Raw genomic sequence first — 16,929 nt, forward strand, 5'->3', positions numbered from 1 at the left:
CTTTCACTGACTAAACATTTGACTTAAAATATTGTATAACCAGTACTTTGTTATGTCATTTCTTTTGCTACATTCTCCCAAATGACTGAGATTTCACTGTTAACAAATTTCAAACTCCTGAGAATTATTAGTCTAAATTAGGATACCAAGTTGTTCTGAAGACAGTGTTTCAACTCTCTTGAAATACCTAAAGATTCATTTGCTTGCTGTAAATCCAGTTTATCTGGCAGGTATTTAAATTATAATTTAAGTTTTAGATGTATTTATAAACATTTACAGGTTTTTTAAAAAATCTATTATAATAATCTCTGAATTTAACATGCATTTATTCCATTTACATTTATTGTGATCACTGGTGTATCTGGATCTATTTTTCTTGTATTATTTAATGTTATTTATCTTATATTCCTCTACCTTTTTGTGGAATTCTCTGTATTTTTGTTTCTTCCTTTCTGGTGTCTCTTGCTTGCTTCTATCAGCTTGAAAATTAAAATATTTTTATTGATTTAGTGATTACCTTTAAATATCAACATGCATACCTGACTTATTATTTCTTCACATTTCCATACTGTTGTCCAGAATTTTACTTCTATCTTACTTTAAAAAAAAAAAAAAGATTTTTATTTATTTGAGCGAGGGAGAGCACAAGCAGGGGGTGGGAGGAGGGAGGGGCAGAGGGAGGGGGAGGAACAGGCTCTATGCTGAGAAAGGAGCCCGACAAAGGGCTCAATCCCAGGATCCTGAGATCATGACCTAGGCCAAAAAGATGCTTAACAGACTAAGCCACCCAGGCTTACTCTATCTTACTCTTAATACACCCAAATTAATCATCTCCATGGGCAATGTCATCATCATTATTAACTTTTATATATTCAACATTTTAGCTTTATGAACATGTTTAACAATCTCTTTGCTCACAATTTCTTCTTGATTTTCATTTTTTTAAGGAATTCCATTCTTCTACATGAAGTATTAAGCTTAGTAATAATTGGTTTTTACCTGAAATTGTCTTTATTTCATCCTCACTCTTGGGAATAGTCTAACTGGATATAAAACACCATGTTGATGGTTATTTTATCTCTGCACTTTGAAAATTTATCTCTTATCTTCTGGACTTTACTGATGTTTTTAAGTCTGCTGCCAGTGTAATACCATTTCTATGTAGGTTACATCTTTTCTCCTTGGCTGCTAATTTCTTTTCTTTCTCTTTGGTGTTTTTAAATTTTTCTCTTTCTTTCTTCCTTCTTTCCTTCCTTCCTTCCTTCCTTCCTTCCTTTCTTTCTTTTTTAACAATGCGTCTAGGTATGACTACTTTTATATTTACTATTTTCTGATAAAGACTTGTACTTTTTGAATATGAATATTCACATTTTTCTTCAGTTGTAAGAATTCTATCATTTTCAATGAATTCAGTTAAGATGCTCCATGAATAAAGGACCTCCCTATTCTTTCTACTCCATTTGGAAATTCTATCAGATGTATGTTGAACTTCATCCTCCTCCAAGTCCTCTAGCCATTCTATCTCCCATATTTTTATCTCAGTGCTTCTTTTAGGTAATCTCTTCAGATTGCTTTTAAAATTTGCTGTTTTTTTTTTTTTTAATTTTTAATTTAATTTTATTTTGGCTGGCTGTATTGAGCCTGTTGTTTAACCCATCCAATGAATTTGTAATTTTTAAGATTTTTTCATAATAAGTAAGAATCTCAAATTTCTCCTTGGTTCTTTACCATACCTATCTTATTTTTTTCTACAGCTACTTCCTTTTGTTTTTAAATTGTCTATAATTTTTTTTTTTTTTAAGTTTTGGTTTATGAAGGTGACTTCACTAGGTTTTCATTTGTGAAATGAAGAGAATCATTGGGGTTTAAACCATGTACCACCAAAGTGGCTCTGCATTTGTTTCAAAGACCAGTTTTTCTGTTCATTTTTTGACTTGGTGTAATTTTAAACTAGAAACTCATATGAGGTAGGCTCTTGGTTATGCATTTTCAGATTCTTCTACTTGGAGCTTGGGTATAAATGAGATTCTTTATTTTCCTGTGCCTGTGGGTAAGTTTTGTTCCTAGTCTGCCCTCTTCTAAGGATAGAGCTTTCCAGACATTCTGGCTTGATAGGATCCTTATACCCAACTCCTCAGCTTAGTTGCCCTCCTACAGGGGCACTAACCAAACTACCTCAGGGATTACCTAGACTGGCAAAACTGGGCATGGGCATGGGGGCTGCTAAAGACCATTCCTGGTTTTGAACAATTTCCTTCTTTCAGTATCATTTATGCATCTAAAGAGATGGCTTCGTATTTTGTTCAGCATGGCCTGCTGCTCTGTAGTTTGTATACTTTCTCATTATTTAGGCTTTTATATTGTCAGGAACACAATTATTTTTAATCTAATGTGGATGTTTACCCTCTCCTTAAGTGTTCCTTGTACCAAATGATAATGGAGAGCTGTCTGAAACTCTCCTAAAACATCAGACTGAAAGGCAGTTTGGTGGTGCATGTATCAGGAGGACAGAGGTGATATGTTTCTTAGGCTTTTGCTATAGGTTCAGTGTAGTTTGGTTTCAAAATCAATACCAACCATCTCTCCCCAAAGTGCCCATTTTAAAATTCTGGGAGAGGGACGCCTGGGTGGCTCAGTTGGTTGGACGACTGCCTTTGGCTCAGGTCATGATCCTGGAGTCCCGGGATCGAGTCCCGCATCGGGCTCCCAGCTCCATGGGGAGTCTGCTTCTCTCTCTGACCTTCTCCTTGTTCATGCTCTCTCTCACTGTCTCTCTCTCTCAAGTAAATAAATAAAAATCTTTAATAAAAAAAAATAAAAAAAAATAAAATTCTGGGAGAGATAAGATAATCTAGAGTGGTCATATAGATCCAGTGGTAAAAGAAAATAAAAACATAATTATTGATAAATAAATTTTGGACAACTGAAGAGATATAGCACCTTGAAAGGGCACTTGGCTATACTGACCATTTCCTGATTATGATTAGTATGACTTTTAATTAAAAGCACACTTAAAAAAAAATCTTCATCCATTATTATGATTTACAAGTTGCCTTTATTGCCTTAAGTATTCATGGAGATTATTTTGTTATTGAAATATCAGTAGGATGCTGAGGAAGAACTCCCGAAAGTCACAAAAAAGCTGTAAAGCAACCTCTTGCCAAAATCTTGTGTATCCATGACAGTGCAGCCTGAACCAATATCTATACCAAGAAATTGAACTTTGCTAGGCATATAATATAAATAAATGCATAGAAAAAAGGTGGACTCCCTATGATGACTATTTTCCCTAGGATATCAGTTCAACAGAAAACAAAATAGTAACAGCAAATACTAATTGTGGATAACAACACATTTAATACTGAGGTAGCCTCCATATTTCAAAAAGCATACTCACATCTTTTCACTATCAGATCCTTAATAAGCTAAGACTTCTACCAAAAACACAGACCATAACCAACACTGCTGACTGGCTTTTAAGAATGTGTTAATAATATCCTTCCTATTTCGCTCGCTGCTTTTCTTCACCTTTACAGATGACATTTTTCAAACTATAAAATGCATTCTGCTGGCAAACCTTCCTGCTTCAACAGTTCTCAATTTTATAATAGTCAATCTACATCCTTTGCTACTGAGACACCTACTGTTTTTTGGTTTGTGACTTTGAATGAGGCAGCGATGAAGCCATACATTTAAAAATCAATAGCTAACCTTATCAATATTCATTTTCTTTTGTCAATACAAAATACAAAGGTGAAAGAGCAGTAAATAAGCTAAAGCACTGAAATAAATTCGGTGTTCCTGTCACAATTAATAAATGTTCAACCGATAACACTGCTGGCTAGTCTAGAGCCTTACAAAGCAAATGACATTATGCCTCAATGCTACGGCTAACACAGGGTGAGTAAAATTCTCAACACACTAGCAGGTAAAGATCAGATTTTGAGTTACTAATTTCATAGGTGACTTTTAAAAAGTATTTATTATGTATACAATATGTAACTGTTTATTCTTAGAGTCTTAAATTGTTGTATAAACCTTGTTCAGGATTATAAAGTTAAGAGTGCCAAATTATAGTTTTCTGATAGTGTTCTGGTAAATGTTTTCTAAACCTGCTGTTTAACTGTGTAACTTTTCACATATAAATCAGAGGGATCATTACATAATATTTGAGCTGTTTGCCTTTTAACTCTTATCCCCTATTTCAAATGAGACATAGTTATCTTTACCTGCATTTTCCCTGCTTAGACGGAATGCTGACTAAAGGCAAAAGGATGTGTGAAAACGTATCTCAATTCAATGTGTTTTTTGGGAGGTCTGTGAGGGCCTATAAAATGGGGAGAGTATTCACTTTGAAATACTTCTACATGCTAACTCAACTCTGGAAGCTTAAATATAATTGACTATTATAAGGCTGAATATACTCCAGAATTTGAAAATTATAATTTTCAGAGACAAGATGATCAAGGATTCATAACCTCATTATCAAAGTGTATTTATGCAAAAGCATTTCTTACTTGAATTTGGATAATAATCTTCACCTTAGAGTTGATTCATTAGTATTAGAAGATATTCTTTTTAAAACTGAGGACTTTTAAATAACCTCATTCTCTACCTCTTTGAGAGGAACAGTTATGCATGGATTTAAAAAATGCATTGGAAATGAGTAACATAATTCTCTTACTCCACTACTGTAATTACAAAAATGCATTAAATTTCTATGCATTTTATTCTTTAAGCAAAAAAAAAAAAAAAAAAAAAAAAAAAATCTTGTAACATAACCAAAATCCCGACTCTTAAGAGAATCACAACAGTTCTGAAATACAACGTTTGGAATATGCCGGTATAAGCTTATGAATGTTTTAGGCTAAAGTTTAATGTTTATACCCATACTCCGTATAAATGATTTCCTCTGATGCTACTGAGTTGTAACGTCAAAATCACCTTGTAGAAATAATTATATTATCCTCTCCTCAACCATTAAGCGTTTTCCTTCTCACTTCACATATGTTCAGAGTGTTAGAACCTGACCCTGATATTCTCTCTTCCTTACTGCAGGCACTAAGGTGCTTTAGTTCCATCCCTAAGATTGTTCTTGTACTATTTCTGCCACTAATGTTTGAATCATTGAAAGATAAGAGAATTCAGGGGACCATTCAACTGGAATGGGGATATTAAAGAATCTTACACCTGCCTTACGAAAGATTTGAATTGAAGAACTTATGACATGTATTTGATCTAAAAGTGGCTATATGTTCCTGTGGAAAGATATATTAGAACTATTCTCATGAATGTTCTGCATCTCTACCTAGCAATATTTAGGTAACTCTTCTATGAAACTTAAGATATAATAGCAGGTTCAAATAAACATATGCAACAGAACAGTCTTTAAAATATATTCTTACAAAAAGGCCATACGTTGTCATAGAAAAAACAGGGATTTAGGAGTCATGCAGGGAGATGTAGGCTTGAAACCTCCCTTTGCCATTCAATAATTACTCTCTTCTTAGGGAACGAAGAAAAACCTATCACTTCTCTGAATCTTAATTTTACGGTGTAAAGTGATGCTAATACCACCTAGCTCATAAAGCTGTTACAAAGATAAAATGAAATAACAAACTTTCTGTTACGTAGTAGGCACCCAGTAAGTGGTAAATATTATTCTACATAAATACACATTCCACACACAGGTGTTTCTTACTTCCAAATTCTGAAAATTCAGTATAGCTACAAGATGATGATCAATATTATATTTACTCATAATCACATGCATTATTTCTAATTTTATATTTAGATGGAACAACTGCTCCAATTTTAAGTCATTCAATTTTTTAGTACTCAACTATAGGACAGATCTCCTAAATAGAGAATTAAAGCTTTACATCTTTTATTTCCTTGTAATGACCATGTCAAGATTTCTTCTCTCCTTCTCATCGTTTATTCTCCTGGTTGACATGGATATTATTTTCATATTCTATAAATCATCATGGAAAAAATAACTTTTCCTATAAAGTGCTTCCCAAATGAAGTTAAAGTTTATAAGTATGAATGGGTAAGGATCCCAGGCAATAGGCCAAGGCTATTATTCTTTGTAACTGACCAAGTATCTACACTGAAAACATTTCTTAGAGTCAGTTTGCTGCAACACAAATCCTTATTCTTAGGTGGGTTTTTACATTCAATGCCCAGTTCTTCCTCCTTTCACTGGTTTTTCTCTCTGCCTTCCTTATCATTGCTCTTGCATGAGATTTTGTTAAACATACGGTTGGTTATTCATCTTCTTCACTACTAAGCTTGGGCCTTTGCCCTTCTAAGGTTTCCTGACCCCTCTGGTCTAGTGACTTCTCTCTGCTCAGCACTTGTGGTTTCCCCTATTTCATACTCATTAGAATGGAACATTATTAGAAGGATGTGATTTTTGATGTGATTTTTTTATTCTAATGCAGCTTTTTTTTGTTTCTTTGTTGTGTTTTGGTTTTTAAAGTAGGCTCCATGCCCAATATGGGGCTTGAACTCACCTCCCTGAGATCAAGAGTTGCCTGCTCTACTGACAGAGCCAGCCACGCACCCATGTATAAATATCGGAAGACGAATCTAGGACTGTTGCAGAGCTGGGACTAGAAACCAGACCGATGCATTCACGGTTACCTTTCCATCTTCCGTAATATGGGGCTTTGTGTTTTGAGGCTGCTCCTTATACTTTCGAATTTCTTACAATTAATTTCTTCTGGAGTTATTTGCCTTTTCATCTACGTATGCCTTGTTGTCCCAACCCGTCTATAAGTTTCCGCAGGCCAAAGACACAGCTTTTGAAGTTTTTGTATCCTTTTAATACCTCACACAGAGTCTTGCCTTCGGGTAGGTGTGTAGCAAATATTTTATTGATTGGCCGCCTGAAAAATCTAAACAAGGAACATGCAATATATCCTGACACCAAATGCAAATGATTTAATAGTTGCTTGTAAACTGTGCCTCTTCTTCAGTGTAAGTGATTTAGAATTATCTGTATTTTCCAGTCGATGATTTATGAACTTTATATTTGTGTTCTGGCCCAACCCCTTTTTGCTTTACCTGATGTAGTAGGTCCAGGCAAAGGTGCAGCTTTTCTTCTTCGTTTGATATCTCCTGTGCATAAGGATCCTAAATGCATGCTTGTTTGCCTACAAGTAATTATCAGAAAAAACTATTAACAAAGGAGGAAAAAAATGACACATAAATACACAGCTTGTATAATCTGAACCTAAATCAAAACATTCTCAACAAAGATGGAGCAGCATAGTAAAACCACCAATCTTGTTTATATCGAAACATAATTACGTTTGTTGACAAGCGTTCAGCAGCTAAATGCGCCATCATAAATTGTTACTGGAATGAATAATATAAAAGGAATGCTTTTTAATTTTCAAAACTGGCAATCTTTCTAGCTCAACATAAAATCAAGCACTGTTGCTTCTGACAGGAAAATAGCTAAGATTAATTATCTAAAGAGATCACAATATTGTTGCTAGGTTATCAATTGGTTACTAATGCTTTACTGTCAGAGCAACATTTATTACAGGAAAAGTATGATCAATTTCTTTTAGGATATTATGTGGCAGTGAATTTTCTTAAAACACTTTAAACAGACAGAAGGAAATAGTGATGTTCTCTCTCATAATTCGTATGATTAGAATTCTTTAGTTAATTGTTTATTAGCTAGGTGAGGAAGCATAATTTTGAATGTGTTAATGTTGGTCTTCTTCTCCTAAATATGCCCACATTATATTGGATTATATTTATAAAGACATGATATATATATAAGAACTGAGAAGCAGACTTTATGCTATTCTTAAAGTTAGTTAGAATTGGATTATTTTGCCTAATCATGGACTCCTAAATTAAAAAGTTTTGGAAAAATTAGAAATGGCCCAATTGGAAATCAAGAAAAAAATTATACAAAGATGAAAAGGATTTAAAAGTCTGCAAACATTTCAAGCTATAAAAGGACTCTGTTCATTTCCTGGATCATAATCCCTGATGTGGGGTTGGGATAGTATCTGGGGATCATGAAGCAGAAATAAATGCTGCATGTTTATTATAGCACATGTTCCTTTAGTAATTCACAGAGATATCTGGTAGTATCCTGACGTTTCATATTTAACCTAGCAAGGCCTGCTGGATCAGTCTTCACTATATCTAGTTATTTCTGAATAGACCAACAAACTTTGTTCACCAAACATTTGTTCCTTTTCATCTTATTAAAATATTTTAAAAAATTAGTTCATTCAGGTAGTGACTAACTTTGCAGAAATACACACACACACACATATATATCAAAATCTTTTTAGACATGCAAAACTGTCTGGGTTTTGAGGTGTGGTCCTGGCTCCAATGCCCCCCCCCCCAAAAAAAAAAAACTTAAATAAATAAAAAATGAATGATTATGATCCCATTTACTTTTTAAAAACTGTTAGATTATTTTAAAAAACTACAATAGTATCAAAGAAGACACATCCTTTTTATACAAAATCAAAGAATTCACTTATTCAGCGAGCATTTATTAGTATCTATTCGGACTTAGCATAAGATCCCACAGAGGCGGTGACAGTGAAGAGTAGGAAGGAAGAGATGGAAGATACAAAGGCATGGAATGTTCACTTCCTATTATAGGAGGAATTTACAGTCTCAGTGGGGAGTTTTAGTCACGAGTGCATGAAATACTCAGGGACAGTGGTGGCAGTGGTGGGCAACACCAACTTTATTGGCTATCACTAGAGATTATATTATTGAGGCCTTATAACAATTTGAAACATGTTTTGTTGAATATACCTTTTTTCTTTTGTAGGGAAATATTTGTGCCTTACTGGAAAACTACAATTTTAGAGCATATTCTTCTTGTTATCAGATTCTTGATTCTATGGAAGCTAGTTTACAACTCGAAGTTACGGATGCCTGAGAGCAATGGGAAATAATTCCAGTCTATAGAAATACAAATGAATTGTCCTGAGGAAGGACAATCTTCCCTCCTGTGGAGAAGTCAATTCTGCATTCATCTGCCCATTCACATCTACACTCCTTACTCCTTATAAATCTCTGTTTCTTTGACTCCTTCTTTGAACTCCTTAAAAGATCTGCTTGGTTCCCTCATTAACTCATGAGTTAAACAGTATCTCAAACACCTATTCATTTTATACCTGCGACAGAGTCATGATTTTACCTTTTTGTACAATATTATCCTTTGACATCTGTGATCCCTCTGGAAACCTCTCCTAGCAAAAGACTGCAGCAACATTGACTCTATAGAGTGTATACCAGACAGGCTCAGATATCAGCAATAGCTAAGGAGGGGAAGGGAACATTCTGGAAATGGAAATAAAGTGGGAATCTGAATTCTGAGGCATGGCCCTTTTGTTATTGAACTGTAAACACCAACCCATGGACCATTTACTTCTGATCCTCTTATTGAAATATAATAAATATCCTTAATTTAAGCCATTGTTGGTTAGGTTTTCTATACCTGTTGCTCCAAGTATTTATTTTATTTTATTTTATTTTATTTTTAAGTAATCTCTATACCCAACATGGGGCTTGAACTCACAACCCGGAGATCAAAGGTCTCATGCTCTACTACTGACTGAGCTAGTCAGGCATCACTTTGCTGAAAGTATTTTATACAATAAAGAGTTTATTCTGGTCCGAGATGTCTGGGAAACAATCTTCCAAGCAGGAACTATATAATTTGAAGGAAGAAGAATGCTGGGGCTAGATCAGGGCCATATATGTCACATATGGCCATGAAGCTGTCTGGATTTCATAGCTGACATGGAGTCATTAAAGATCATTAAGCAGGAGAGATGGTTGGGCAGGTTAGAATCCTGGGACACCGGGAGAGAGCAGGGTTGGCTAGGGTTGAAACTGATGAGATGCAGGGCAACAAGGTTTGCAAAATCCAGACACATAACTGCTTCCCGTCACTCCTCTCTGTCATGGTTGAGGATAACATGACGCTGCCGTATCATGGAACTTCTTTGTGTTGGTCTATCTGAGAGAGGAAGTGGGCAGGCAGCCCATGAAAAGTCTTGATTCTGGATTATTTAAAAAAAAAAAAAAAACAACAAAAAAACCGAAAACCAAACCAAAACAAAAACCCAAAAAACCCCCAATGCCAGGTTTTCTTACTTTCAGACAGATTTAAAGCTCAAACCAAGGTTAAAAAAAAAAAATTAGTCAGGAGGGTCCTTCTTTAAGAAATACATTTTTGGAAATAATTAGAAGAAATACGTGAGGGCCTGACACATATAAGTACCCAGTGTGACTATTAACATTGCTGGCTTCCACGTCTGCTGTTCTGGTCCTAATGGCATGTAATCAGAGTCTTCTCACTGCTTGAAAAATAATTCTCCAAAGTCAATACTGCCTTTAAGACTTTATCTTTTTTTTTTTTTTTTTTTTTTTTAAATACTATTAAGACTCATTAGGAAGGCCTGTTTACAAACACGGTGAAAAACAAATCTTAGGAACAATCTCTCTTTTCAACCTCTTTTCTCATCTGCTGGACCAAAAATTCCCTTTCAGTCATCTTTACAGAATAAATGGAATACAACATCTTCACTCATCTCCCCTCCTCCACTCCCAGCAGAGCCACATAAAGGAAAGGAGACACACAAACATTCAAGGAGAATAAAGTTCAAGTTAATAAAGTCAGTACATTGAACCCAAAGACCTGAGCCATAAGAAAAACAGCTGGCTGCATTTCAGTAATTCTATCAGGAATTGACTATCTGCTACAGCGCATTCCGAGATCTGGATTATCGATCAGTAAGATTGCCCCATTCAGGCTTGTCCATCTCCCTTTTCCTTCAGACAGGCGCCCTGAAGTTGCTACGAATAACACGGAGTAAGGTCTCCTCTGTTATTCATTGTCACTCCTAATGTAAAACGTAGCAGTTATTTTTTAATTTAAAATCAATGAGTGCCTCAAAGGAAGCCTTGTTGCTTCAGTCTAAATGAGTCATTTGTTTTTGCAACGCAGAATACTTGGATTACTATTCAAGGTGATAGTTGGCTTTGTGTGTGTGCACACACACGCGTTTGAGTGTGTGTGTGTGTGTGTGTGTGTGTGTGTTCTGAAGAAGGATAATGTACTGTCTTATGAACAGACCCGAAGTTATTAAAAAGCGTTAAGATTTTTTTGTTAAGGCGCTGCAAGGAAGTTACCCATCAACGATACCAGTGTGTGTGTTTCTGTTAACGGTATTTGCCTGCGGTGGAGAAGAGGGGAAACCAATCAAGCCTAATAACTTTATAATGACTCACACCTTTACTATTAAAGGTAAATAAACATACCTTTAAGTGGAAAGGATCAAGAAATAATGCTGTTTTTGTTTTGGATTAGTAAGTATTGTCACTTAGTTATGATGTGAAACGTAGTTTCTCATATACTGATTCTGAAGATTTTCCCATTAAATATTAGAAAAGCAGAACTCAGAAAGAAGTCTTCATTTTGTTTTGCTTTTGAAACACACTTCACATGGTTTATCTCCTCATCCTTTTAAATGGTGTGGTGATAGGAAACTGGGCATTTTATCTGGAGGAAAACAACAACAACAACAAAAAACAGGAAAAAACAAAAAGGGAAAACAAAACAAAACAAAAATCCTAGTGAAAACCATCTTGCCTGAAAACTTGGCTTTCAACATGGGCTGACAGGGACAGAAGCCGGCAGTGTCAAACACAATAATATTAAAGGGAAAAGAGGAAGGACTTGTCTCTTCATCGTATGCACTTACAAACAGAGGCTTTTCAGAGAATTAGGCCTAGTTAAAGTTGCCCCCTGGATAAAATGTGTTCCCAAGCAGCCTCAGACAAGCTTCAGAGGAGCGACAAACAGATGTGACTATGGGCCCTGGCATTTGGCAAGAACACTCATTGTCAGTTAGAAAAATATAAGCATGGACAGGGCATCAGCTGCACAGAAATGAATCAGGTCTGCGGTGTCACTGGAGGAGGTGTCTGGTGGCAGAGAGAAGTCTCCGGGCTGGAAAACCCAGCTCCGTTGGGAACTTCCTCTTCTAGATACAAATGACCCTCTCCTCCCCTCTGATGTCTCCATGTCTCAACATACTAAATCGAAGGCGTTAACAGCAGTATCTCTTTTTCTGTTGTACTAAAACACACATGAAGCATTAACTACCATTTAGTCTAAGTATTTCTTAACTGTGAACACTGCATGAAGTCCTGGTTTTTAATGGTTTTTCTTTCTAAGCCCCTTCTTGTTCATGAAGCACACTTTGTATCTAGTCTTGTCGATCATGCCCTACCTGATGCTGGTGCCTTCTCTCTCTGTGGCTTTGGTCATCTGACTTCATGTTCTGCCTTGAGTCCATTTCCCCTCTCCCTGGACTAATCCTGACTTAAGAAAGTCAGAGTTTAAGGTTTAAAACAGTGCACCGGGTTTACACACTTCACAGCACTCACCAAATCACATACCCTCCCCAATGTCCATAATCCCACCCCCTTCTCCCCAACCCCCTCCCCCCGGCAACCCTCAGTTTGTTTTGTGAGATTAAGAGTCACTTATGGTTTGTCTCCCTCCCAATCCCATCTTGTTTCATTTAAAAGCAGTACAAAAAAGTCTCATAGGAGCGCCTGGGTGGCTCAGTGGGTTAAGCCGCTGCCTTCGGCTCAGGTCATGATCTCAGGGTCCTGGGATCAAGTCCCACATAGGGCTCTCTGCTCGGCAGGGAGCCTGCTTCCCTCTCTCTCTCTTTGCCTGCCTCTCCATCTGCTTGTGATCTCTCTCTGTCAAATAAATAAATAAAATCTTTAAAAGAGGAAAAAAAAAAAAAAAAAAAAAACAACAGTGCACCGAATTTAGTACTTGTGTCCCAGGAGCTGAGCCCTTGCTTTATTCTGGACTTAGGTACCTACCAGTCATAAGCCTCCCAGCACCTTAGTTGTTTTGGATTTAGGTTTTTCCTGGATATCCCCAAATGCTAAGGTCTGGCCCTGAAGCACAACCTGGTGATTGAGGCAGTCTCCAATGCTGCTGGCAGACCCTAGCCCAAGCATCAGCTGCCCCTGTCCCCCTTCTCTGCTCACTCCATTTAGGTAGATATCTTGAGATGATCACTAGAACATTCTGAGCATATCTAGGTGAGAACATTCTCACATCTAGAAGAGAGTTAAACCTTTCATAGGCAAATTATTCATAAGGTTTCAAAAAATCTCTTTGGGAGAACCGCTGTTACATCTTGGCTTCCATACTTCCCATATCTGTCCAAGCCCTACGGATATTTTTAAGGAACTGCTGGTCACCAAGGCCATGTACATGACCTAACACTGGAGCAACCTATTCTACCCACTTGAGAAAACTTCCTCTTTATGTTTCCTAATTTCCACCATCCTTGAGAACTTAATCTTTCACCCTTCACAGTTTTCCCAGAGTCCTCAAATCTAAATGTTCTTTCTTGTTTTTAAACTTTCCTAACTTCACTCTCCTTCTAAGAACTTTTCCTCTACATTTCATAGCAATCTGTGTTTCTGTCTGTTGTTACATATATCATATGGTCTGGCCCAACTTGTTTTCAGATTAGAGGGGACTGTCAGCTAAAAACACTGGAACAACTTAAGGCCAAGAACCATGTGCAATTTCACGGAATCTAACTTGGCTTCTGTCATGTATTAGAGGCACAATAAATATTTACTGAACTAAAACAAATTAAACTATTGTAAAAACTGTTGCCTCAACATTTCATTTGGCAATTAATCATGCATTTTTTGTGATAACACGTCTTCCTTGAAGTGTTTCTTAAATTTACTCAAAAACATTCATTCAACAATTAACAAAACTTGATCAGGTATTCTACTAGATGCTAAGAAAAGACAAATATGGCTCCTACCATCAAGGGGCTCATAGCATAATGCCAGAAACACAAGAAAGAGAAATTACTATACAGTGTAATAAGTCCATAAGGTTATGGTAGCAGACCACCTCTTTGGGGAAACAGAAAAATTCATTTCGCCTGAGTTCAAATTTGGATATTGACTCTCCAAGCAGAATCTAAGATATTTGAGGCATCTTGGAGTATTCTTTTATTCTTCACAGCATAGTACCTAGGAAATAGTAGGCACTTAGTAAACGGATATTGATTTAATTTCTTCATTCCTAGCTATAACTATGTATTTCTGGAATCTGTTTATCAATGATATGTAGTACAGAGTTTCAACAATAAATTTATTCCAATTTCCTCGAGAAAATGATAGAACAAAGCTAGTGTTAAGTCTTCGGAGGGATTAAAAATTATGCAAAAGAAACACAATTATTTTGAATATCTCCATTAAATGCAAGAGGATATGTGTCTACATTTAAAAAATTGGGATGTCGATCCCGATGACATCCTGCATCTTACAAAGAAGAACTATCAATTCAGACACAGATTTAGATATAACACTACATTCTCTCTGATTATGATACCATATAGTACTTCTTCAGATGAAACAGTTGGCATTTATAATGTCCATTAATAAAGCTATGGAGTGTTCTTAATAATATTCCTAACTTTTTTGAGGAAATCCATGCATTACTCATTTTTGTATCCACTTTCTCCAGTGTAGTATATAATACTTGTACGTTTGTTGAACTGACTTCCTACTATAATCTCCTATTCACTCTTTCTGACTCTAAGCCAAGCTTTAATAAGTGCAGTTCTTAGGGAGTATTTTGGAATGGATGTGCTGAGTTTCTTTCTTTCACCAGCATCAGAGAATGATGGAATTAAAGGGGCAGGGCAGAAAATATGTTGTTATTTTTTTATTAGTTTGAATACATATTAGTTTCTTAAATCTTAGAATTTATTACTGAATTACCAGGAACATCCAAACATATTCAGTGTCAACTACATATGGGGTATTATGCTAAGTATTTCACATACAATAGGTCTGAGGAACCTAAGGTCCAGAGAAACTGTTACTTGTCAAAGATCACATAAACAGAAATGAAGTTATTCTATTTGAGCCAAGGAATGCATGCCTCTAAAGAATAATTTTTCCCCTATACCATACTGCCTCATTCAACTAAGTTTATTATACTCCATTTAATACGTGTCTACTGAAAATGTAATGCATGCCATGGCCCTATGCCGTAAAACAGGATTGGGAAATAAAAAAGATATGGCTTTCATTTTCTAGGGGTTAAAGTCTACTGATCATGTGGGAAAATGATTTCAACTCAATATTCAGAGAATTCCAAACCAGAGTGCAAGGCATTCCAGGACCCTCGGTGAGAGAAGACATCTGGAGAGGCACGACTACCTTGAAGCGCGTGTACCGCATGCCATCTTTGGGGCTCTAGGAGCAACTCAACAAGACGGGAGTGAGAACATATGTAGACATGGGGGGAGAAGTCACCTCCCTGCACACATCAAATTTTAAGAAGTTCAATGAATCTGTCCATTTACCATTATTTAAAATTCTCTAGAAAAAAGGAATGAAATGCCTGCTGAACTGAATTAATCAGTTTATTAACTAAATCAATAGTTGAATTCAGTGGGGGAAAAAGTCTGTCCCTACTTCTTTGTAGAAGTAGCTTTGGATAGTTTTGTAGCTACGGTTAGGAAGTTATTGGCCTGGTGAAGAGATGGAGTTCCATGGAGATCCATTTCCAAGGTAGCTTTTGAAGTTGAGAGGCTCTGTTCATTCAACAGAGTTTACAATTTACTTTCATGGCTGAGTTGGCAGATACAGGCTCAAGACTGAGCTCAGTTTTGGTGTTCTGTAAAGTGTCCCATGATGACTTGTTGCAAGGGGACTGAGACTAATGTCCTAATTCTATCTGCTGTAATGAACATCTGTAGAGTATAACCACTGAAGAGCAAAGGCAGATGTGGCTGCCATTTTCACATCCACACTGTGGAGGTAATAAACACTGGATATTTTAATAATATGCTGGAATGTCTTAAAGTTCTGAAAGATGTAGGGAGTTATTTCTACTCTGGAATATGTCAGACAGCACTGCCATTAGAGGCAAACTTACTTGAATTTAGGTTAAATTATTGTTTATTGGTGGAATTCAATTGGGAATCTATGGCTTAGCTGAAATGCCACCCCCTTTAGGCAGCCTTATCTGACTGTCATTGTCAGAATAATCTCTCACTCCTTGGAGAAAACAATGATTTTTACTTTAAGCTACAGCTATATATCTACATGAACCAATACTCTATTTAGACTGTAGATTCCTTGAACGCAGTGGAGCCCACATCTGATTTATTTCTTTTAAGTAGATTTCCCTGAGCACTTATAAGCCTTGCCAATAACAGGCACTTATTAAATCATTATTGAATAAAATTTAACAAGGCATGCCAGAGTTTTGATAGTAACTTGTTTTTATGATAATCAATATCTTTATTGAGGTTCCGATTTCTGTAATAAATAAATGCTTACTTATGGGAATAGAAAATCACAAAACGAATTCAGTTCCTATCTTGGGCTTCAGGGTGGAAGTAGGTGCAAAATCGAACTTGTATATATGTAAGTCAGCTTTTAAAGTCTAGGCAGGCATCTAATGCAAAAGTGTTTCCTTTTACATAATTTTGCGTTTTGCTAAGTTGCTAAGTGTAACTTTATGAAAAGAATGCTTTTGGTGCTTTCTCTTCCATGGTGGTTTTCGGCAGATGAATGAACAATATGTACATAAAACTTTTACACACTTGTTAGCAAATGTTTCCTAGACTGTGAAATATACTCTAATAGCTAGGGAAGCTCTCGGGGGCTTGTGCTGACTACATGAACACTAAATGTTCAGTGATCAAGAGAAAGTATTTCAAGATTCTCCTAGTTCTATTCAACTCGAATACCTACAAAGTTGGAATGCATTACCTTATATTCAGAATCAGTTATGCCATCAATATCTTTGACCAAACATCCTTTCTCATTTTGGTAATTCAGGTCTAC

General features: G+C 36.2%; 1 protein-coding gene across 1 annotated transcript in view; it reads right to left on the bottom strand.

The window, feature by feature from the left end:
• Positions 1-16,929, bottom strand: part of GPATCH2 (G-patch domain containing 2) — a 172,449-nt gene that overhangs the window by 10,863 nt on the left and 144,657 nt on the right. The window contains exon 9 of the mRNA XM_059144925.1: positions 7,072-7,160. Within this exon, the coding sequence (XP_059000908.1) occupies positions 7,072-7,160 (89 nt within the window). The remainder of the gene's footprint in view (positions 1-7,071; positions 7,161-16,929) is intronic.

Source organism: Mustela lutreola, chromosome 14, assembly GCF_030435805.1.
Source record: "Mustela lutreola isolate mMusLut2 chromosome 14, mMusLut2.pri, whole genome shotgun sequence".
NCBI lineage: Eukaryota > Metazoa > Chordata > Mammalia > Carnivora > Mustelidae > Mustela > Mustela lutreola.